Raw genomic sequence first — 24,811 nt, forward strand, 5'->3', positions numbered from 1 at the left:
TTGTTTATGCGTTCACTTGCGGATGGACATTTCGGTAATTTCCAGTATTTGGCCATTACAAATAAAGCTGTTCTGAATACTCGTGTATGTGTCTTTATATGGACATGTGATTTCACTTGGGTGTTTTAAGACCTCTACTTAACATTTTTAAAAATTCCAGCATAGTTAACATGCAGTGTTATATTAGCCCCAGGTACACAATGTAGTGATTCAACAATTTTATACATCTCCTTTTTTTTTCATCTTTTAAAATTCAAATTTCGGTTAGTTAACATACAGAGCAATAATGATTTCAGGAGTAGAATTCAGTGATTCATCACTTACATACGATGCCCAGTGCTCACCCCAACAAGCACACTCCTTAGTACCCGTCCCCCATCCAGCCCATTCCCCACCCACCTCTTTCCATCAACTGTTTGTTCTCTATCATTAAGGACCTCTTGTATACATCTACATTTTTAATCTTTCTTGTAGCTTCCTGAACATTTGGAATACAGTTATGATTTCTAATGTCTTCATCTGCTGATTCTATCATCAATGTCCTTTCCTGTTCAGCTCTGAATAACTGATTTTTTCCCATCTTTACGAATTGTATCTACAGGCTTCTTTGCATTTATGGTAAGTTTGACTGGGTGGCAGATATTGTGAATTTTACAATGTTGGGTCATGGAGACTTTCTGTTCCTTCATGTACATACATTTGGGCTTGTTCTGGAATGCAGTTTAGTTACTTGGACATGAATTGGGTCTTTTAAATTTTGTTAGGTGGGCTCAGAACAATCTAATCCTTTTTTTTTTTTTTAATGTGTATTTTCGAGAAAGAGAGAGAGAGAAAGAGAGAGAGGGAGGGTCCTGGAAACCTTGCTCCCAAAATTCCTCAGACGCTTAGGCTGTCCCTAACCTGCTCCCCACCTGAAGGTATACAATCAGTCACCTGTCACAACCCCAGTGCAGCTCTTTCTGCCCACGGGTCCCGTCCCCGGGCTTTAGGAAAACCACCTGTTTGCACCGAAGATGTCTCAAGAATTCTTTCTTGACCACCACTTCAAACCCCATCAGTTACTGCACATGCATGTTCGATCAGCCCTCAGCTGGGGATTTGCAGGGCAAACCACAAAACCCGGAGCTCTTCCCTCTCTCTCTGGTACTCTGTCCTCAAACTGCTAGCCACCCTGGGCACCCCAAACTCTGAACTCTGTCCCTTCAAGTCAGGGTTACTGCCTAGCTTTATTGGGTTCCTCGACCCTCTCCTGTAGCCTGGAAAGTTCCTCCAGGAGTAGCCTGGGCTAACTGTAGAGCTTCCTGTGTTGTTTGCCTCTTTCAAGGATCACTGTTGCCCGCTGCCTGCAAAGCTGTGTTTCGTATTCTGCCCAGTTCTTTAGATGTGGTGGATGTGGGAGTTCTTTAGATGTGGTAGACCATATAGCCCTAAGTGGAAGTTGGTATTACTCATTTTTAGTATGCTAAGCAGACCCATTGTGATTTCTTGTGAGTCGACTACAAAAAGGCAGAGTGAATAACTTTTTTCTTTTTTTAAATGGATTTATTGATTGATAACTTTTAAACTAATGTGTGTATTGATAAAATGAATAAGGAACAATCAATCCAAAAGAAGACACAAAAGGAGGGAACAAACGTATCAATGAGTTTTATTCAACGATAATGGACAGAATATCCCAGTTAACAAAGATTTTATTTTTTGAATAAAAAAGCGAACGCAACACAGCTATATGCTGTTTATATGAGACACAAGTACATCATAAGGACACACAGAAAGGCTAAAAATAAAATAATGGATGAAAGGCATATTATGTAAACGCTGATTAAAAATAAGACTGGCATCACTCTGTTGATATCAGATAAAACAGATGTCAAGGCAACAACAAGAGAGAAAAAGATGAATCCGCTACTGCGGTGGGACATTTCAACACCCTGCTGGCAGGGGGCAGAGAATCACGAAGGACACGGTTAAGGCCGTCCATCATAGTCCTGAATCCAGTCTCTAGTGGACTCTAGGCCACTTCACTCAACAGTGGCAGCACACACATTCTCCGTAAGCTCGCGTGGAACGCTCCGAGACGGTTCACGTTCTGGGCCAGAACACTCCCCTTAACAAATTTGAAAGAATAGAAATCGTACACCATCTGCTCTCTGACCACAATGGAATTAAATTAGAAATCAGTAAAGAAAGAAGCCTGGAAAGTCCCCCCAAATACTTGGAAGATTAAATAGCACTCTCGTAAATAACATGAGTCAAAGAAGAAATGGCAAGAGAAATTTTAAAATATTTTGAACTAAATGAAAATGAAACCCAACTTATCAAAATTTGTGGGATGCAGAGAAAGCAATGCTTAGAGGGAGATTTATAGCATCTAATGCATATATCAGAAAATAAGAAATATCTATAACCAATAATCTAAGTTCTACCTTAGGAAACTAGAAAAAGAAGAGCAAATTAAATCCAACATAAGCAGAAGAAAATAAATAATAAAAATTAGAGCAGAGGGGCACCTGGGTGGCTCAGTCGGTCAAGTGCGGCTCTTGATTTCGGCTCAGGTCATGATCTCAGGGTTCATGAGTTCAAGCCCCACATTGGGCTCTGTGCTGACAGTGTGGAACCTGCTTGGGATTCATTCCCTCCCTCTTTCTCTGTCCCTCCCCTCTCTCTCAAAATAAATGAAAATAAACTTAAAAAAATTAGAGTAGGAATGAGTGAAGTTGAAGACATGAAATCGATAGAAAAAAATCAATGAAACCAAAGCTAATTCTTCGAAAAGATCAATAGAATTGATGAGTCGCAAGCCAGGTTAACTAAGAAAAAAAGAATAATATATATAAGCATCAAGCCATTATATTGGACACTTGGAACTAATATATGTCAATTATAGCTCAATTTAAAAAAATAAAAGAGAGGATACAAATTACTAATAACAGGTTATCACTGCAGATCCCACAGACATTAAAACCGATAATAAAGGAACACTGCGAACAACTCTATGCCCACACGTTTTTTTTCCTAGAAATTGACAAATGATTCTAAAGTGCATCTGGAAATGCAAAGGGTGTAAGATAGCCAAATAACTTTGCAAAAGAACAAAGTCAGAGGACAAACACTACCTGATTGCAAGATGAATCATCAAACTATAATAATCAAGACAGCATGGTGTAAAGACAGATGAATAAATCAGGATACAAAAGTGTCCACAGATATACCCACACATATACGGACAACAGATTTTGAACAAAGGTTCAAAGGTGGCTCATTTGAGAAACAGTCTTTTCAGCAAGTGGTGTTGGGACAATTGGATATCCACATTTAAAAACAAAAACTTGTAGGGCACCTGGCAGGCTCTGTCTGTGTGGAGCATGTATCTCTTAATCTCAGGGTCTTGAGTTTGAGACATTGCAGGCAGAGATTACTTAAAAAACGACAGCAAAACTTTTGACTTTCTAATTCTGCAATCGAATGGGTATAACGGGGCATCTCATTATGTTAATTTGGACTTCTCAGGTTACTGAGAAGTTTAAGCATCTTCCCTGCTTCTCAAGTATTTGGGTTTCTCTTCTAAGCACTATCTCTTCCTTCCTGGGTGCCCTTTGGTCACTCCCTCCACTGTGGGGCATGCACCTCCCAGATCCTCACACACAGTCCTGGAGGGACTGGTAGGAGGGTCCACATCGTGGGTTGTCTGTAGGGTGGGCAACTAGAAGCAATGTGAGAGTTTAATCCTAGAGGAATGGAAAGCCTAAATGTGGCGCATTCAAGATTGGGCATAATCTCACCTCTGACCATCCAAGACACAAACGTACATGTAACACTGAAGGTTAATGAGACACATCAGTACACACTCCCCACACATTAGAGTTGGGGCGGGGGGAGGTACCTGGAGAGAGAAGTGAGCCGTGGGATTGGATCTGAGGGGTCTGGACTGCAGATCTGCCCACCAGCCAGGTGCAGAAGGAAAGGGGAGGCAGTGGGCGTGTCCCACCTCCCTCCCCACAGCCGTCTCAATGAGGTGGAAAGACGGAGCCTCTGGGAGTGGAGAGCAGAAGGAACAGGTGGGAAGGGGAGATTTGGGCACAGGCATGTTCCCGAGACAAGGAGGTCCTGGCTGCGACAGGGGAGGGGTAGATGGGGGGGGGGGGAGGTGAGGCACTGGGAGGCCAGTACCTTCCTGAGCCACTGAGGTGCTCCCGGTGTGGTCGCCCTTCCTCCTGCTCACTACCTGCCGTCTCTTCCACCCTCGGCTGCAGTGTCCCCTCCTCAGAGACATGGCCCCAGCCATGCCATGCCATGCCATGCCATGCCATGCCATGCCATGCCATGCCATGGTGAGCACGTCCTCACTCCTCCCGGTTTGTCAGCATATTCCAGAGCACCTCCTGGTCCACCAGAGGCCCATCCTCTGAGCAGGACTCTGAGCGATGTCTCCAGCTGGCCTGGGGGAAAGACGGGCTCGGCCAAGGTGGAGAGGGCCCCCTCCAGGCAGAGGGGCACTCACTCAATTTTGTGCTTTCCTTGATTATATGCCCAGAGCCGGCTGGAGCCAAGGCAGGGCTGACTTCCTCTTAAAAAGGGCTTGGCTGCTGATTCTCCCCTACTTTGTATATCTGGAAAGGGCAGGCCCAAGTCTGGCAGGCGTGGGTGTCCGGGACAGGCCCCGGGAAAGCTGCCTGCAGCTGACCTTGAGGACATGGAGCCACCCAGTCCTTTCCTGGGACAGCTGCCTGGCCAATGGCAAACAGCGGCACTGGGGACCAGAAGGTTTGGCCAGGCTTCCGTCCTCCCATCGCTCCTGCCCACCCCCCTCCCCCCACCCCCGCCCGGCTCTTTCTCTCCACACCACCTCTGGATCGAGGAACCCATAAAGGCGAAGTTTGGGTCTGTGCTCGCTACTGTATCCTCAGCACCTGGAACAGCACCAGGCACAAAGCAAGTGCTCCGTGCACTTTGCTGCATGAATGAATGCAAGCAGGAATGCATGCATGCGCAAGGGAAGCGCGCGTGAGCCTGCCTCCGGGCCACCCGGGACAGCCTGGCCGGCGCGGAGCCGGGCCCCATCTGCTTCGCGGCCCGACGGGGAGCGAGCAGGCACGCGCAGCCGGGCAGGCGCCCCGGGGCGTCGGCCAACCCCGCAAGTGAGCACACGCAGCACCCGCTTGGACTTCCGCCGGCCTCCGCCGGCCTCCGCTCCCAGGCGCCCCGCCCACCCGCCGCACGGGCATGACACCCCTCTCCTGACGTCATCTCCCACGGCCTTCCGGAGAGCCGGCCGCGGACGCCGCCATGCTACGTTACGGCGGCTGGCGGGCCTTCCTCGGCGTCGCCGCACAGCGTCTCGCCGAAGCCCCGCCCCCCCGGAAACGTCACCGCGGCTCGTCCGGGCGGGCGCCGCCATGTTGGGGGTCCTCGCCGCGGGCGCGTAGGTGTCTTCATAAGATGCCGGCTCGGCGGCGTCCGGCTTTCTCCCCCCAAGATGGCGTCCATGCGGGAGAGCGACACGGGCCTGTGGCTGCACAACAAACTGGGGGCCACGGACGAGCTGTGGGCGCCGCCCAGCATCGCGTCCCTGCTCACCGCCGCGGTCATCGACAACATCCGCCTCTGCTTCCATGGCCTCTCGTCGGCCGTGAAGCTCAAGCTGCTGCTCGGGACGCTGCACCTTCCGCGACGCACCGTGGACGAGGTGAGGCGGGCGGCGGTGGGGGGGCCCGGGCCGCCCCTTCCAGTGACCAGAGACCCCGGGCCCTGCGCCCTCCCCTCCGACCGTCCCTAACGTACCCCCTCGCACCCCTGGCCCTGACCCTCACGGCCAACCGCCCCCTCACCCCCGTCCCCGCGGACCCTCATTCCCGCCCGGGACCCTCCCCCTCACACCCCCTCCCCGCGGAACCTCATTCCCGCCCGGGACCCCCTTCCCACACCTCCCTCCCCGCGGACCCTCGTTTCCACCCCGGACCCTCCTCTTCACACCCCTTCCTGCAGACCCTCCTTCGCGTCCCGGACCCCCTCCCCACACCTCCCTCCCCCTCCGACTCTCATTCCTGCCCCGGTCCCTGGTCCCCGACCCTCATCCGCCCTCCCCGAGAACCCTCATTCTCGCACCGGACCCTCCCCCTCGCACCCCCTCCCCGCGAACCCTCATTCCCGCTCCGGGCCCCCTCCCCACACCTCCTCCCCGCAGACCCTCATTCCCGCTCCGGGCCCCCTCCCCACACCCCCTCCCCGCGAACCCTCATTCCCGCCCCGGACCCTCCCCCTCGCACCCCCTCCCCGCAGACCCTCATTCCCGCCCCGGACCCTCCCCCTCGCACCCCCTCCCCGCGAACCCTCATTCCCGCTCCGGGCCCCCTCCCCACACCTCCTCCCCGCAGACCCTCATTCCCGCTCCGGACCCTCCCCCTCGCACCCCCTCCCCGTGAACCCTCATTCCCGCTCCGGGCCCCCTCCCCCTCGCACCCCCTCCCCGCGAACCCTCATTCCCGCTCCGGGCCCCCTCCCCACACCCCCTCCCCGCAGACCGTCATTCCCGCTCCGGACCCTCCCCCTCACACCCCTCTCCCGGAGGATCCTCTTTCCCTCCCGGGACCCCCTGGTCCCCGACCCTCACACCCCCTCCCCGCGGATCCTCACGCCTTCCTCCCAGGCCCCGCCCCCCTCTCCGGCCCGTCCCCCCCCCCCCCCCCGCCCCCACAGGCCCCACCCTGCTCGCGCTAGGGTCCCGGGGTCGGGAGCGGCCGGTGCGCCCTGGCCGGGAGCGGAGGTTGGGGCACCTGTTGGCGGCAGGGCTGCGGCGGGCTCCCGCGCTGCGAGCGGCCTGGGGGGCGGCGAGCTGCCCGGAGGACGCGGGTCCCCGGAGCGGGGCGTCTGGGACGAGACGGAGGAGCTGCGGCCCTGGTGGCCCCGCAGTCTCGGCCCCTGGCGGGACAGCCGCTCGTTTAGGGCCCTGAATCCTTGGAGTCTTGCCACCCTCCCATTTTCCGTCTTCCGGGTCAGTGGGCAGCGGTGTGTTTCTGTGCTTTCCCGGACGGTCCTCGGCGTCGCTTTTCGTGCACGCGGCACTAGTGTTCCCGAATGCCGAAGCAGCCCCGCCGTGGTGCCGGCGGCCCGCAGCGACGCTGCGGTGGTTGGTGGCTGGTGCGGGCGCTGTGCCGAAGCGCCCGCGGCCCGCGTGCCTTTACCGCGGCGGGGGCCTTGCCGGCAGTGGGCGGGGCTCGGCTGCCACGGGCCGGGGGCCGCCGCTTCCCGCGTGGCGCGTGCGGCGTGGCGCGTCCGCTCTGCCGCCGGCCCTGGGCCGTTTTCCTTGCGAGGGGCCTTCCCTTCGCGGGGCCGGCAGCTCTCCGTCCACCCGGTCCTGGGGAGACCGTGGCTGGCGGCCAGCTTTGTGCGCTGGCGCCCTGCTGTTGCCCGCGTCGCGGTGTTTGCGTTGGGGTGTCCGCAAGCGTGTCTCCGTCCAGGGTACGGTTTCTGGGATTGGAACTCGGGGGCGCGGGCGGGGGGCGGGGGGAGGGGGCTCGGCACGATGCTGAGTTGTTTTTCCAAGTGGTTGTATCCAGTTGGACTGCTCACCGGCGCCTGCCGGCCTGGAGGGTGTGGGAAGGTGTTTGGCGGGGCTTTCTTGTTTGTTTTCTCCCAAAGTACCTACTCCGTTTTTTCAATTGAGGTATAGTTGGCCTACAGTGACGTTAGTTATATTCGGGTGTGCAGCATAACGATGCAGTGTTCGTATGTATTGCGTGATCACGTCAATACATCGATCATATATGCAGATCGTTTCTTGTGATGAGAACGTTAAAAAAGTGTTTAATGTTTACTTTTGAGAGAGAGAGAGAGAGACAGTGTACGAGTGTGTGTGTGCTGGGGAGAGAGACAGAGAGAGAGAGAGAGAGAGAGAGAGAGAGAGAGAGAGAAATGGAGACACAGAGTCCGAAGCAGGCTCCGGGCTCGCAAACGGATCATGACCTGAGCCGAAGTCGGAAGCTCAACCCATTGAGCCACCCAGGCTCCCCTAATGTTTATTTATTTTTGAGAGGGGGTGGGGGAGGGCAGAGAGCAAGGGAGACACAGAATCCCAAGCAGGCTCCAGGCTCTGAGCTGTCGGAGCAGAGCCCCTTCGGGGGCTCGAACTCAGGAGCCATGAGACCATGACCTGAGCCGAAGTCCATCGCTTAATTGACTGAGCCCCCCAGGCGCCCTGTGATGAGAACTTTTAAACACTTACTCTCTTGACAGCTTTCAAATGTGCAGTACAGTATTAAGTGTAGGCACTTCGTTCAGTGGTTTTAGCTTGTATTTGCCTTAATACTATTATGGTTGAGCTACTACTACTAACGTGGTTCGTGTGTTTATTCACTGTTTGATTTTACTTTTTGTGAACATTCAAATCTTCTGTGTTTTCCTGTCTTTTTTAAATTGCTATGTAGGTTGAAAATATACATACATACGTACGTTGGGTAGCAGTCCTTTTTTCAGTTGTATATGTTACAGATGTTTTCAGCTTCACTTAGCCCCTTTCCTGGAATCTTCGGACGTTCGGAAGCTCTTAGCTCTAAGTGTGTGCTTGTACCAGTCCCGCCTCCCCCAGTGATTGGGAGGGATTTTGTCTCGTGGGGCATGTGCCTCCCTGTGGGGGGCGGGGGTGGTGGGGCTCCTGCTGTCCCTTTGAGCTGCACAGTCTGCCTTTCACTTGCCAGTCTTCAGTCTACCTGGAATTGATTGTGCTGTGAGGCTGGGAGTGCAATTTTGCTTTCCATATGGATGTCCAGTGAGTCCAGCACCACTTCCGGAAACAGCTGTCTCTCCCCGTTGATTTGCACTGTCACTGCTTCGGGTCGCTTCTGGGCTCTGCTCTGTTTCTTCAGGCCATTTGAATGTGTCATTGTGCTAATAGCCCACTGAGTCCTCTTACCGCCGCTTGACACAGAAGCCTTGACAAGCAGCCCCTCCCGCTTTGTTCTTCAGGGGCATCTCGGGCTATTCTCGGTCGTTTCTACTTCCACGTGTGTTTGATCTTCCCTTCTGAGGTTACACATACCTCACGTTGGGATTTTGACCGACATGGAAGACCGAGTTGAACTCACGATGCATTCGGGGGTGAAACCGTCTTAATAATACTCAATCTGATAGATTGTGAATATGGACATATCTCTCTATTTAGATTTGCTTTAATACATGTTATGAACTGCTAACGATTTTCTCCACAGAGGCCTGCCATCCTGTTAGATGTATTACTCGATATTTCACATTTTTCATGCTGTTGTAGGTGGTATCTGTTAAAATTTTATTTTTTAGATGAGTTTGTGAATAGTATCTGTGCCAAGGGCTTACTAATTGCAATAATCTTTTCTGTAAACTATTTTTCTGTGTCTTTCCTATTCTCTTTCCAGTTATGTTTTTTCTTGCCTTACTGGGCTCACCAGGACTCTGTCTTGTTTCTCATCACACAGGAAGAACTTGGACTGTTTTGCCAGTAAATACTATGTTTCCTATTATTTTGGATGGCTAGCTTTTGTCTGGTTAAGGAAATTCTTCTCTATTTCTAGATTTTGTTTTAAGTTATAATCATGAATGAGTTTTAAGAGTTCTATTTAGATATAATTTACAAGGCCTACAATTCACTCATTTGAAATGTACAATTCAGCAGCTTTTAGTATCCTCACATTTGTGTAACCATCGTTCTAGACAATTTTAGAACATTTTCATCAGCCCCCAAATAAAGCCTGTACCCATTAGCAGTCTCCCCCTCCAGCCCTACCCCCCTTCCCTAGCCTGAGGCACCCACTTACCTGCTTTCTGTGTCTAATGATTTGTCTGTTCTGGACATTTCATATGAATGGAATCATACAATATGTGGTCTTTTGGGACGGGCTACTTTCAAGGCTCATCCATGTTGTAGCACGTGTAAGTATTTCATTTCTTTTTTGCAACTGAATGATATCCATTGTATTAATAGAACACATTTTATTCATCAGTTGATGGCCATTTAGGTTGTTTATACTGTTTTACTATTATGAATAATACTGTGAAAGTTCATGACAAGTTTTTATGGGCATATGTTTTCAATGTGGACATTGGATGTCAATTCTCAGGTATGTGCCTTGGAGAAGAATTGTTTGGATCATAACTATTTTGAGGAACTGCCAAACTATTTTCCATAGTAGCTTCAGCATTTTTACATTTTACACGAGTGATTTTTGAGTGTTCCAATTTCTTAACATCCTTCCCAACTTTGTTGTTATCAGTCTTTCTGGCATAGCCATCCTGGTAGTGTGAACATGAATGGATTTTGAAATTTGTCAGATGGTTAAAATATCCCTTGGCATGTAACTCACCACATTTATAGAATAGTTTCAATTGTAAACCAGCTTTGCATCCCTGAGGTATAAACCTAATTTAGTCATTTTATATTGTTGGATTATGTTGCCCAGATATTTTGTGTAAGAATTTTGTATTTATGTTCCTGGGTGAAATTAACCTTTAATTTTACTTTTTGAAATTGTCCTTGTCATATTTTGGTACTGAAGTTATGCTATCCTTATAAAAGGAATTGTGGTGTATCCTCTGTTTTCCTTTTCTTTGGAGTTTAATAATCGAATTATTTCTTCCTAAATGTTTGGTAGGACTTAGTAATAAAGCTATGTGGGGGAGCCTGGATTTCCTTTGTGGAGAGATTTTTGAGTATTGATTTTTTTTTCTTATTTATTATCTTTATTTTATTTTTAAAGTTTATTTATTTATTTTGAGAGAGAGTGCTGTGTGCATGTGTGTGAGTGAGAGAAGGGCAGAGAGAGGGAAAGAGAGAATCCCAAGCAGGCTCCATGATGTCAGCACAGAGTGGGATGCAGGGCTAGATCTCATGACCCTCGGATCATGGCCTGAGCCGAAATCAAGAGTTGGATGCTCAACTGACTGAGTCACCTAGGCACCCTGTTTTATATTCTTCTTAAGTAAAAGTTTGATGTTATTTTTTTTTAAAGGATTGACCATTTCTACTAAAACTTCAGTGTATTGGCATAAAGTAGTTAATATCCTCTTACCTTTTTAATATCAGAAGCATGTGTAGTGATGGTCCCTTTTTCATTTTTCTTTTTTTTTTTTTTATCTATTTCACCAGATATTTGTTAATTTTATAGAACTTCAAAGGACCAACTGTTGGCTTTGTTGATATTCTCTGTTATGTATTTGTTATCTGTTTAACTACTTTTTTTTTCATTTTCATTATCTTCTTCCTTGTATTTCCTTTTTTCTTTTGGTCTTTTACTAATCTCTTAAGATGGAAGCTGACCTCATTTTCAATGCTTTTTCCCTAAGATACATGTATAAAGCCGCAAGGTTCTTTGTAATCACAGCTTTAGCTGCATTCTGCAAGTTTTGTTAAATAGCATTTTCGTTAAGTCACAATACTTCCTCATTTCTGTGATTTCTTCACTGGCACTGTAGTTTAGAATTGTTTCTTAGTTTCTGTACATTGGAGAGGGAGAGATTTTAGTTATGTTTTGTTAGTGATTTCTAGCTGTATTGAGTGCTCATCAGGATACAGTCTACATTATTTCAGTTGTTTGAAATTTAAGATTGCTTAATGGCAAAATAGTCAGTTTTTGTAGACATTGTGATTGAACTTGAGAAGCAGATTTATTCACTAGTTTTGAGATCCATTGCCCTGTATATGTTCATTAGGTCAGTTTGTTTATTGTATTGTATAGGTCTACTGTAGTCTTACTGATTTTTAAACGAATTACTTCATTTATTAGTGAGAGGGGTATGTTGATCTCTGTTATGATTATAGATTTGTCCATTTCTCCTTACCGTTTTATCAGCTTTTGCTTTATATATTTTGAGGCTATGTTATTAGGTGCATGCAAGTTTAGAATTGTTTTAGTTGCCTGTTAAGCTGAACCATGGATCTTTATATAGAGCTTTCTGTATGTGGTAATGTTTTTTGTGCTTAAAGTCTTTTTTGGTCCAACTTTAATATAGATATATCAGCTTTCTTTCACTGATATATATGAATATATGTAGTTCTGGGACTTCATAATACCAAAACAATTTTTATTTATTTATTTGAGAGAGAGAGTATGCATGTGCATGCATCTGATTGGGAGAGGGGATGGGGAGAGAATCTCAAGCAGGCTCTACCCAACACGGAGCTCTATCTCATTAACTGTGAGATCATGACCTCAGTGGAAAATAAGAAGTCCAGAGTCAGAGCTTTAACCAACTGAGCCCACTCAGACCCAGGCACCCCCCCACACCAGTGTGTGTGTGTGTGTGTGTGTGTGTGTGTGTGTGTTTAAGGTAAGCTCTACGCCCAGTATGGGGCTTGAACTCAATGACCCCAAGATCAAGAGTCTCATGCTATACCAACTGAGCCAGCCAGGTGCCCCTATATTACAAGAAATTATAATAAAGGAATTATTGGCTAGGTTGCAAAAGGATTAGGCCATTCTGGGTAGTTTACTTTTCTGAAAAGCGTTTTTATTTTCTTGGTATTAAAACTTTTTTATTTTTCCCATTTTTTAAAATGTTTATTTATTTTTGAGAGAGAGGGGGTGTTTGTGAGCAGGGGAGGGGCAGAGGGAGAGAGAGACAGTGTCCGAAGTGGCCTCTGTGTTGACGGCAGAGCGCCTGATGTGGGGCTTGAACGCATGAATCATGAGATCATGACCTGAGCCAGAGTTGGGTGCTTAACTGACTGAGCCACCCAGGCGCCCCTCTTTTTTTTTTTTTTTGTTAGTATCTTAAGTAATCTGTACACCCAGCATGGGGTTTAAACTCACAATTCTAAGATCTAGAGTCTCATGCACTACCAACTGAGCCAGCCAGGTGCCCCAAGCAAATTTGCTGAAACATCTTAATTCACTTAGCTATCTTAATTATCTTTAAGTTATTTAAGTATCTAATACATTTGAAATGTCATTCTAAAGATCAAGTTTTTCTATATAAGACTGTAGATACAGGGGGACTAGATGATCGGGCTGGATGTGTCCACAGTGTGTTAGAGTTCTCCAGAGAAACAGAACCAACAGGGTGTGTGTGTGTGTGTGTGTGTGTGTGTGTGTGTGTGTGTGTGTGCGTGTGTGTGTGCGCACGTGAGTGCACGCCCTATAAATACTCACATATGCCATATACAGGGGTGGTGGTGGAAGGAATTGGCTCACGTGATTAAGGAATCAGAGAAGTCCCAAGATCTGCAGCCAGCAAGCTGGAGACGCTAGAAGAGCCGGTAGTTCAGGCCAAATCCAAAGACTGGAAAAGACCAGTGTCCCACTTTGGCCAAGCAGGAGTTCTGTCTTCAGTTGGTTGAATGAGGCCCACCCATACCAGGGAGGGCAATCTGCTTTATCTAGTGTGCCAATTCAAATGTTAATCTCATCCAGACACACCTAGAATTGACGTTTGGCCCGATGTCTCGATGTCTCGATGTCTCGGCACCCCCGGCCCAATCACGTTGACACATAAGTTTAACCATCACAACAGCATCTGCTACAACCTGTGTTTCATTGTGAAATCCTGAAACCAGTTTACTAGTTTTATGACGTATCTAGTCTTCTTAAAAGCTAAGTAAACAACAGTCTGTGGCTAATACCGGGGGGAGGAAAAGAGATTTGAATGATCCAGTATTTTAGTTTATTTAGTAAGGGGTACAGAAGTAGGTTAGGGCTCCTGCTCTTTAAGAAATTTTTATTCTGGCTAGGGGAGTCGGAATGATGCCTTGAAAATGGAGGCGAACGATTTCAGGATATTATGTACATGAGGTGTCTTGCTGACTACAGAGTGTCATAAAATGTGATTAGTGACTTTGGGATGTTTGAGCTGTATTTGAAAAGGCATTCTAGGAAATAAATGCTACTGGAAAACACCAGTGACCACTGTGGTCTAAGACACTGACATTGGCGCCAGTGGAAGTCTTAGAACAGCGGGACCGGGAGATTCTGTGTATTCTGTAGAGTTAGCCAGGTCCGTGGTGACCATGGGAAGTCTTGGGGTCCAGTGACCAGTGACCGGGAGGGCGAGAGATGTCTCAGCTGGAGGGTCAAGATGACAAGGCCAGCTGCACAGGGAACGATACCCAGTTTCCCCCAAGGACACACACTGCTGCTGTGGAGTGCTGAGCCCTTCCCTCGCGTGGCTGTCTTACTGAGAAACCGTTGACTGAAATTACAGACTCAGAAACTTGGCTGTCTGAACTCAGGAAGAAGGAAATGTCCCACTTGTACCTGGAGGATCTCAGATGCTTAGACACACAGAAGCAGCCTCAGTTTCCAACCCAGGGGCGGAGGGTCAGATGAGGAGGGTCTGAACGTGGCTTCTACCTCTCTTACCTGTGTTGTTTCCCAGGACACTGGACCCAGGTCTGCATCACGGTTCTGACACAGACCTTTTTTACACACGGACTCACCACTTCGTTGAAGTTTCACCTAAACTTTGCTGTCCCCCTGGAACCTAGTACCTCTGTTGTTTTTCTGCGATGGTGCCCGTGAGCCTCTGGCCTGCAGCTGTGTCACCACAGCGAGCCAGCAGCCTGGCACCAGGCTGTAGGCTCGGCTGTGATGGTCCCAGACCGTTGGTGCAGGACCGTGGTTCACTCGGTCGTCCTGCGAGTTTCCAGTGGCACGTTTTGGTGGGCTTTTCAAATTACAGGTATCTTTAATCTGTCTGTTCTAGAAAATCTCAGCAGTTATTTCTTCAAACACTGCCTTCACCCCAGTTTCTCTTCTTTTCTCCCTGATTCTGCAGTTAGGTGCATATGGGACTTTCGTCTCTTCCCTGGGTAGCCCCTTCCATATTTTCTAGTGGCTTCCTTTCTTTGTTATGGTCTGGATAGTGCCTGACTTACCACCCCATCCCTTACTTCTGTCTGCTGTTAAACTTTTTACTGGCTTCCTTTTCCTTCCTACAAAGTCTGTTCTGTCGCACTTACTCTTTGACCCCTACATCCTGCTCCCACGTTCCCTGTAGGCAACAACCATTCTGTTCTACTTAAAAGAGTGTCTTGCTTTTAGGTGGGGACTTTTCCTTCCTTTCAGGTGTAAGTGATCTAATCTGCCTGTATTTAAGGTGTGTAATGTGACATGTACACACCTGTAACATTAGGACAGTGAAGGTTCCGGCGGATCACAACCCACGTCTCCTCCTGGCCCTCTCCCGTGCAACTGCTTTCTGTCACTACAGACTAAGTTGCACATTATAGAACATTATATACGTGGAATCGTACAGAGTGGGTTTTTTAGGTCTCGCTTCTTTCACTCAGCGTATAATTTTAATATTCGCCCGTGTGTCACGTATGCTAATAGTTCATAGCTTTTGTTTTTAAGCTTATTTCTTTAAGTGATGTCGACACCCATCCCGGGGCTGGAACTCACAACCCCGAGCTCAAGAGTCGCACGCTCCACTGACTGAGCCAGCCAGGCTCCCCATAGTTCATAATTTTACTGCTGAGTAGGTTGTCTCGGTATGGGCGTGCCCCATTCACGGCTACGTCCCTGCGTGCACTGCTGTTCTCCGGAGGAAGCACGTAGGAGAGGGATGGCTGGGTCCTTTTTCTTTTAAACGTTCATTTGTTTTTGAGAGAGAGCCTGCACGTGCACATGAGCGAGGGAGGGGCAGGGAGAGAGGGAGCCAGAGGATCCGAAGCAGGCTCTACGATGACAGCAGGGAGCCCGACGCGGGGCTCAAACTCACGAACCATGAGCTCATGACCTGGGCCCAAGTCGGACGCTTAACCCACTGAGCCCCCAGGCACACTGCTCTCCAGGGTGACGGTACCACTCACCTTCCCACCAGCGACAGACAAGGGCTCCAGGTGTCCTCTACATTTGGTAGCGCCTTTCTAATTTTAGGCATTTTTTGAAAAAGATTTTATTTTTAAGTAATCTGTGTGCCCAACATGGGGCTCGAATTCACAACGCTGAGATCAATAGTCGCACACTCCCCTGGCTGAGCCAGCCAGGTGTCCCTACAGTCAGGCGTCCTAATAGGTGTCAGTTTGTACTTCCATAATGATAGTGACATTGAGCATCTTTCCTATCAGTCTTACGTTGCAAATCTTCCATATTTTTTAAAAAAAACTTTTGAAGTTTATTTCTGAGAGAGAGAGAGAGAGAGAGAGAGAGAGAGAGAGACAGCCAGCCAGCCAGTGGGGGAAGGGCAGAGAGAGAGGGAGAGGGAGAATCCTGAGCAGGCTTGGTGCTTGTCAGCACGGAGCCTAACCTGGGGCTTGAACTCATGAACTGTGAGGTCATGACCTGAGCCGAAATAAAAGAGACTTGGACTCTTAACTGACTGAGGCACCCAGGGGCCCCTTCACATATTTAAAAAAAATTTTTTTTTAATGTTTAATATTTTTGAAAGAGAGACAGCAAGCAGGAGAGGGACAGAGCGAGCGAGACACAGAATCCGAAGCAGGCTCCAGGCTCTGAGCTGTCAGCACAGAGCCTGACGCGGGGCTCAAGCTTACAGACCACAAGATCATGACTTGAGCTGAAATCGGTCACTTAACTGACTGAGCCACCCAGGCACCCCCACTTACTACTTTTAATTGATGTAAAATTATATTGTCTACGTACTTCAGCAATTTTTTTTATTCATTTATTTTTTTAAATGTTCATTTTTGAGAGGGAGAATGCACGGGCACGCAAAGTGGGGGAGGGACCGAGACAAAGGGGGACAGAGAATCCCAAGCAGGCTCAGCACTCAGTGCAGAGCCCAGTGTGGGTCTTTGAAGTCATGAACTGTGAGAACATGACCTGAGCTAAAGTCGATGCTTAGCCAACTGAGCCATCCAGGTGCCCCACTTCGGTTCATTTTTTTTAAACAAAACATTATTTTTAATTATTTTCAGCCATGTTGCTGTTTATCTAATCCAAGGGTTGATAAATAGACCTGTGACCTGTCTGTATGGTCTGTGAGCTAAGAATGTTTGCACGTTATTGAAAAGTTTATTTAAGCCTGTCTCATATCTTCCTCCCCCCTTCCCTTCCCTTCCCTTCCCTTCCCTTCCCTTCCCTTCCCTCCCCTCCCCTCCCCTCCCCTCCCCTCCCCTCCCCTCCCCTCCCCTCCCCTCCCCTCCCCTCCCCTCCCCTCCCTTCCCCTTCCCTTCCCTCTTCCCTTCCCTCCCCTCCCATCCTTCCCTCCCATCCTTCCCTCCCCTCCCCTCCCCTCCCCTTCCCATGTGGCCCACAAGCCCTAAAATAGTCACTGTCCGGCCTTCAGAGAAAAATGGGCTGACTCCTGCTCAACTGTGCCCCCGCAGTTGGTGTCCCTGTGCACGTCCCTCCAGCCCTGGGTGGCAGGCTGCAACCAGCTTGGTTGTAACAAGCAGTGCTGTAGGACAGGGCTTCTTACCCCTGGGTCACTGTGGAGCTATCTTTGAAATCTACGCCCAGGTGGAAGTGTTGGGTCACAGAATGTATCTGCTTAAGTGGTGACATTGTAGTGTCCACACTCCCACCTGCAGTGCCTGAGGGTACTTGATTCCCCCTCACTCTTCTCACACCTGGTTTTGTCCACTTTTCTGGTTTTGTGGATCAGATGGTTGGAAATTGATAGTTTGTGTTCATTTGAGGCATCTGTCCCCTGTGTTCCTTGCCTTGTCAGATTTCCTTTGTATGTTGCCTATTAATAGCATCTGCCTTTGTTTCTGTTGGGGTTGCTGTCTTGTTGATTTGCGGGGACTCTGTATATTTTGGGTAGTAAACACTGCTGGTTTTGAACATTACAGATTGCATCTGCCATTTTGTTACCTGTTAACTTTTTCATTTGTCCTTCGCTGAACAGAAATCTTTCATTTTAATACACAGTAAGTTTTTGGTTTATGCTTTGTGCTTTTGAAGTTTTAAGAAGTCGTTAGAGGGGCGCCTGGGTGGCGCAGTCGGTTAAGCGTCCGACTTCAGCCAGGTCACGATCTCGCGGTCCGGGAGTTCGAGCCCCGCGTCGGGCTCTGGGCTGATGGCTCAGAGCCTGGAGCCTGTTTCCGATTCTCTGTCTCCCTCTCTCTCTGCCTCTCCCCCGTTCATGCTCTCTCTCTGTCCCAAAAATAAATAAACGAAAAAAAATTTTTAAAAAGAAGTCGTTAGATGTGCCTCTTTTGTTTCTTTTCACTGTGTAGTTCTTCCATTCACAGATCGGTCTTTAATGCGTCAGGAGTGCACCTTTGTACGTGCTGTTATATTGGAAGCCAGTCTCACTTTTCTCTGTTCTGAGTCCAAGATCTGTGTCCAACCATGCATCTAGATGCATGCATTTTTCTCATGGATTTGTGACGCTGTGTGTATATGAGAGAGAGAGAGAGAGAGAGAGTGTGTGCATGCTTTAGGGCATGCGGCGTTGCCCTCTTGGCAAGAACTGGAAGGTCCTTACTCCAGCATCTGCCTCCCCCCAGAGACCCAATGAAAGCTACCGTGAGAACACGGTTGAAGATAGGATTCTTCTTTTTTTTCTTTTAATGTCTATTTATTTTTGAGAGAGAAAGAGAGAGAGCATGAGCAGGGGAGGGGAAGACAGGGAGGGAGACACAGAATCCAAAACAGGCTCCAGGCTCTGAGCTCTCAGCCCAGAGCCCGACACTGAACTCGAACTCACGAACTGTGAGATCATGACCTGAGTGGAAGTCGGACACTTAACCGACGAAGCAACCCAGCCGCTCCTGAAGGTGGGATTCTTGCTGAAGATTTGGTTTAATCTAAAAATGGTTTGGGGGTGCCTGGGTGGCATAGTTGGTTAAGCATCCGACTTTGATTCAGGTCATGATCTCATAATTTGTGAATTCGAGCCCCATGTCAGGCTGTCTGCTGTCAGCTCAGAGCCCTATTCGGCTCCTCTGTCGTGCTCTGTCTGCCCCTCCCTTGCCTGCACTCTCTCGAAAATAAACATTTAAAATATAAACGAATGAATGAGGTTTGGTCTGCCATAATGAAACACAACACAGCAGACATTCACTTTCTTTTTTTTTATTTTTTATTTTTTTAATGTTTATTCATTATTGAAAGGCAGAGACAGAGCACAAGCGGGGGGGGGTGGGGGGGGTGGTGGTGGTGGTGGTGGACACAGAATCCGAAGCAGGCTCCAGGCACTGAGCTGTCAGCACAGAGCCCGATGCTGGGCTCGAATTCAGGAACCATGAAATCGTGACCTGAGCCAAAGCTGGATGCTCAACTGACTGAGCCCCCAGGAGCCCCAGACATTTACTTTCTTACAATTCTGGACTATAGGACATCGAGACCGAGGTGCTCGCTGATTCAGTGTCTTCTGAGGGCTGTCCTCCTGGCCTGCAGACGGCAGCCTTCAGGCTGTGTGCTCACACCGTAAGAGAGGTCTGGGATCCCTTTTGTAAAAGGCAGGCACCCCTTCCCTCAGGACCCCGTCCCCTCCCGCTACCATCACGCTGGGAATTAGGGCTTCAGCGTGTAGTTTGAGGGAACACACATTCAGTCCATAACAGTAGTCTTTTTGTTTTTAACCTCCCTGCCTTTTTTGGTTAACATTTTTAGGAACTACCGTCCATTTTGCCTTAGGGTTGTTGTGTTAGTTTGCCAGGGCTGCTGTAACAAAGTAGCACAAACTAGATGGCTTAGAACAACAGAAACAGCGTCCCACGGCTCTGGGTGGCCTCTCCTGACTCGGGATGGCCTCGGCTGTTTGGTTGCTTATAGGAGCATCGCTCCAGTCACATAGCTGTTTTCTCCCTGTTTCTTTACCTTGTCTTTCTTCTGTGAGTGTCTCATGTGTGTCCAAGTTTCCCCTCTTCGTAAGGACACCAGTCACAATGATTGCATTTTAACTTGACCACCTCTGTAAAGGCTCTGTTTCTGAATAGAGTCATATTCTGAGCCACTGGGCATTAGGACTCTGCCATATCTTTTTGGAGGAGCACAGTTCAACTTAAAACACTAGGTTTACAGGGCATCTGGGTGGCTTAGTTGGTCTAACATCTGACTCTTGATTTTGGCTGAGGTCATGGTCCCAGGGTCGTGGGATCGAGCCCTGCATCAGGTTCTGCACTGAGCATGGAGCCTGCTTGAGATTCCCCGCCCCCCCGCCCCACAGCAGCTCTCACTTGTCCTCTTAAAGAAAACACCCAAAACAGGGGCGCCTCTGACTTCAGCTCTCGTCATGATCTCACGGTTCAAGGGTTCAAGCCCCACATCGGGCTCTGTGCTGACGGCTCAGAGCCTGGAGCCCGCTTCGGATTCTGTGTCTCCCTCTCTGCCCCTCCCCCACTTGTGCTCTGTCTCTCTCTCTCTCTCTCTCTCTCTCTCTCTCTCTCAAAAAAAAATAAAATTAAAAAACCAAAACCACTAGGTTTTTGTGAACGCAGGTGGGTTCTCAGTTTATTTTGTGCTCATGTGTGAGCTGTTTTGAGAGCACGTCTTGTGTCTTGCTTGTTTCTGCAGCTCTAACACCGCACGTCACCTGGCTCTCGGGAGAGACTCTGTCTATAGAACAACTAAGTCATTAGAGGGTCTGGTTAGCTGCACATCTCCTCTTGGGGAGGCTTGGGGAGGGGATCGCGCACGCGTCATTCCCCTCACTGCCTGGCAGAGTCTGCTTTATCTGGTGGGTCTCTTCGTGGTCGCAGAGCTGTTCCCGTCTTCTGCTGCGGGGAATGCTCTGCCTGAGTGTCCTGTTGCCTAGGTGTGCAAGAGAGCCGGAGGGCACGTTCTTCTCGCCCGGGTGTGCAAGAGAGCCGGAGGGCACGTTCTTCTCGCCCGGGTGTGCGAGAGAGCCGGAGGGCACGTTCTTCTCGCCCGGGTGTGCGAGAGAGCCGGAGGGCACGTTCTTCTCGCCCGGGTGTGCGAGAGAGCCGGAGGGCACGTTCTTCTCGCCCGGGTGTGCGAGAGAGCCGGAGGGCACGTTCTTCTCGCCCGGGTGTGCGAGAGAGCCGGAGGGCACGTTCTTCTCGCCCGGGTGTGCGAGAGAGCCGGAGGGCACGTTCTTCTCGCCCGGGTGTGCGAGAGAGCCGGAGGGCACGTTCTTCTCGCCCGGGTGTGCGAGAGAGCCGGAGGGCACGTTCTTCTCGCCCGGGTGTGCGAGAGAGCCGGAGGGCACGTTCTTCTCGCCCGGGTGTGCGAGAGAGCCGGAGGGCACGTTCTTCTCGCCCGGGTGTGCGAGAGAGCCGGAGGGCACGTTCTTCTCGCCCGGGTGTGCGAGAGAGCCGGAGGGCACGTTCTTCTCGCCCGGGTGTGCGAGAGAGCCGGAGGGCACGTTCTTCTCGCCCGGGTGTGCGAGAGAGCCGGAGGGCACGTTCTTCTCGCCCGGGTGTGCGAGAGAGCCGGAGGGCACGTTCTTCTCGCCCGGGTGTGCGAGAGAGCCGGAGGGCACGTTCTTCTCGCCCGGGTGTGCGAGAGAGCCGGAGGGCACGTTCTTCTCGCCCGGGTGTGCGAGAGAGCCGGAGGGCACGTTCTTCTCGCCCGGGTGTGCGAGAGAGCCGGAGGGCACGTTCTTCTCGCCCGGGTGTGCGAGAGAGCCGGAGGGCACGTTCTTCTCGCCCGGGTGTGCGAGAGAGCCGGAGGGCACGTTCTTCTCGCCCGGGTGTGCGAGAGAGCCGGAGGGCACGTTCTTCTCGCCCGGGTGTGCGAGAGAGCCGGAGGGCACGTTCTTCTCGCCCGGGTGTGCGAGAGAGCCGGAGGGCACGTTCTTCTCGCCCGGGTGTGCGAGAGAGCCGGAGGGCACGTTCTTCTCGCCCGGGTGTGCGAGAGAGCCGGAGGGCACGTTCTTCTCGCCCGGGTGTGCGAGAGAGCCGGAGGGCACGTTCTTCTTTCCCGGGTGTGCGAGAGAGCCGGAGGGCACGTTCTCGGAAGTGCTGACTGCCCTGAGAGCACATAGCATATAAATTGTGACGCGTGTTGCTAAGGTAAAAGCCTTGTAGACGTTATGTCCGCTTACGTTCTGGCATCAGCCGCTGTTCCTTTTTTCGCGGAGGGGAGTTGTGGCACAGGCACGCCTGGGAACGTGCCCGTGCTTTTCCAGGGAGTGGTGGCAGATTTGGGGTTTGGCCCGAGGTGGCCGAGTCCAGGCTGTTCTCCCCGACGGGCCGCGGCGGTCGCCTGCCCAGGTACCTGCCCCGCGCCGCCAGGTTCACGCGCGGGAAGCTTGTCTCCTTTCCGTTTGCGTTTCTTTTACATGGAGTGAGGCTGAGTGTCCTTTGCATTTTCAAGAGTTTTGAATCGTTTTCTGGTAAACCTTTTCTTACTGACTTGTAAGATCAAGTGTGTGTGTGTTTAATGCCTGTGATAGGAGCTGCAAGTACTTTTTCTCTAGCTTGTCGTGGCTCTTTTGATTGTATTTATGGGGTTTGGACTTTTTTGGGTTTTTCCAAGCCAAAATAGTTGTGTGGTAAAGTTGATATTCTTGCCTTTTGTGGTCCTTGGTTTAGAATCGTATGTACAGACGTCTTTCTCACTTAGCAGTCACAAAAAAGGATTCCTGTGGTTTATCTAGTATTTTCACAGTCTTACTTTTCAAACTGAAATCGGATCCATTTGCAGCTTATTTGGAAATAAAGTGAGAGACTCGGAGCGTTCTCCATCGTGTGGCACATTCATAATGCATTTTCACATCTGGTAAGATTAACGCCCTCTCGTTACCTTCTTTTTAAATGTTTCTCTTATTTTCCCCTGTTGATTTTCTCAGAGGAATTTAGAATCAGATTGTCCGGTTGTGTGAAGAAAATCAGGAATTTGAGAGGGGCGGGTGACCCCACACTTAGCGGCCGAAGGAGAACGGCCTTCCCTGTGGCATCGCGTGCCCTCCCCTCGCCCGCCAGGTCCACGCAGGGCTCCTGCCCTCACTGCTCCGTCACCTTCATTTGAACTCATTTCTCTGCTTTATGTTTTTATTGGAGAGAGTCGTAAACATTCATGGCACTGTAACCGGTCACCAGCATCACACGCTCTGGAGGAGTATTTGCCGAATACTGGATTTTGCCTTTCCTCCTCTTTGCTTCGACTCTGGCTGTGACTGTGCCAGCGCCTGCCTGCAGAGTTAAAGCTCCTTTTGACCCAAGTACGTGCTTCCTGACCCAGCTGTCGTCAGAGCTGCATCCTGGTGACGGGGACTGTCCCGGGCCAGCCTGGGCCGCCTCCTGGAGACACCACGCAGCTGTGCCTCTTGGGTGCTCGGGCGTGTGACGTCTGGGGACACGGCACCCAGACAGGGGCCCGGGCCCGGGGGTGATGCCGGATTTGGAGACGTCCTGCAGGCTTTGGCCACGTTTCCCTCGGTTACCCTTCCGGGCACTTCCCCCACAGATTTTTCCGCCTCGCGTCATTTCTCAGATTGAGATATTCACATAGGACTCGTTCTTTGCACGTGTGGTTTGGTGGTCTGGGTACATTCACAGTGTTGTGCAGACGTCACCACTCTCTAATCCAGAGCAGTTCGTCACCCCAGCAGGGTGCCCTGTCCTCATTAGCAGTCGCTTCTGTTCCTGTCGGGCCCCTGTCACATCTCTACAGCGCACCTGGAACTCGTCCACTGTGTGGTCTTCTGGGACTGGCTTTTTTGACTCGGCGTCACGTACTGAAGTTCAGGTTGCATCTGTGCTGTGGGTACACCCCGGTCGAGTCACCCCTTCACTGCTGAGCTCTTAGGAAGAAAGCCGTTGGCATGCAGGTCTCTGGGCGGACGTGCGATTTCGTTCTCTCGTGTTTGTGCGGGGAGCGGAGCCACGGGTCGCACGGTCCACTCCGTGCGCGTCTCACTGAGGGACAGCCAGGCTGGCTCCCCCCCCCCCCCCCCCCCGCGCCGCCTCATTTTGCATTGCCGGCAGCGGTGTCCAGAGGGTTCCGGTCCCTCTGCCCTTTGCCCACGTCGCCCACCTGTTTGATTCTGCCCTCGCCCGGCCCGTGAGGCAGCGCCCGCCGGCGGGGGCCGTGTCATATTTGCAGCCTCTCTTCTGCGTGGTCGTTTGCGAGTATGGACATTCGGGAGTTTCCTCAGGCGCAGTCTGTGTGTGTTTCTTGTTCTTCGTGCTTCGGAGCCATGGCCCGGGTGGAACCTGCCATCTTACTGAGCCACTTAGAACGCTGGGCGCTCAGTACGTGTCATTTTCTTAGGCACAATTGTAGTTGGCCTGGGACGTGTTTTTATGCTCTTCTTGTTGTAGCAAGGGTCGCATAAAGTTGTTTTAATTTGAGGGGCGCCTGGGTGGCTCAGTCGGTTAAGCATCCAACTCTTGATTTCGGCTCGGGTCATGATCTCACGGTTCGTGAGTTCGAGCCCCACATCAGGCTCCATGCTGATGATGCAGAACCTGCTTGGGATTCTCTCTCTCCCCGTCTTTCTGCCCCTCCCCTGCTCACTCTCTCTCTCTCTCTCTCTCTCTCAAATAAACTTTTAAAAAAATTTTTAAATTGTTTTTCACTTTGTGCTTTTTTGTTTTTAACGCAGAACAGAGCTTATATTATACCTCAATGGAAGTAAAGGGGAAGGCAGTGGATGGGGTACTCTTCTGTAACAGCAAAAAGCCCCCCCCCACCACAAATGTTTACAAATAAATGTTTGCTGCTTTTTTTCTTTTCGAATATTCATTTAAATTCTAGTTAGTGAACATATAGTACAATGTTGGTTTCAGGGTTTATCATTTTTACCATCAGAGAACATATTTCTGCATATTTCAAGATACGGCCTTTTAGAACTGGTCAGCTGGCACCTGACCCTGTGTGTGGCTGGCAGGGGAGGGGGGCCCACCCTGAAGCTTTGACCTCACACGTGGGTACCTCTCCTCCAGTGGGTGGGAGTGGGAGGGGGGCAGGGAGCTGTGGTGCAGGTGAGAAGGGCAGTTGCTGCCCCTGCGGGGCCAGGAGTGAGGAAT

At 50.2% G+C, this 24,811-nt stretch overlaps 2 protein-coding genes across 3 annotated transcripts in view; both read left to right on the forward strand.

Annotated features, from left to right (window-relative positions):
• The first annotated feature begins 5,360 nt into the window (after positions 1 to 5,360).
• Positions 5,361 to 24,811, forward strand: part of NELFA (negative elongation factor complex member A) — a 28,159-nt gene continuing 8,708 nt past the window's right edge. The window contains exon 1 of one of the 2 annotated variants that reach the window (XM_047847163.1): positions 5,361 to 5,686. In XM_047847163.1, the coding sequence (XP_047703119.1) occupies positions 5,477 to 5,686 (210 nt within the window). In that variant the 5' untranslated portion in view covers positions 5,361 to 5,476. The remainder of the gene's footprint in view (positions 5,687 to 24,811) is intronic. The other variant, XM_047847164.1, reaches the window with a different exon arrangement.
• Positions 20,314 to 23,664, forward strand: LOC125159177 (antho-RFamide neuropeptides type 2-like). The gene is made up of 2 exons (XM_047847165.1): positions 20,314 to 22,559; positions 22,841 to 23,664. Exon 1 carries the CDS (start codon positions 20,603 to 20,605, stop codon positions 21,827 to 21,829), a length of 1,227 nt encoding a protein of 408 aa, XP_047703121.1. The 5' UTR covers positions 20,314 to 20,602; the 3' UTR covers positions 21,830 to 22,559; positions 22,841 to 23,664.

Source organism: Prionailurus viverrinus, unplaced genomic scaffold (assembly GCF_022837055.1).
Source record: "Prionailurus viverrinus isolate Anna unplaced genomic scaffold, UM_Priviv_1.0 scaffold_45, whole genome shotgun sequence".
NCBI classification, from domain to species: Eukaryota; Metazoa; Chordata; class Mammalia; order Carnivora; family Felidae; genus Prionailurus; species Prionailurus viverrinus.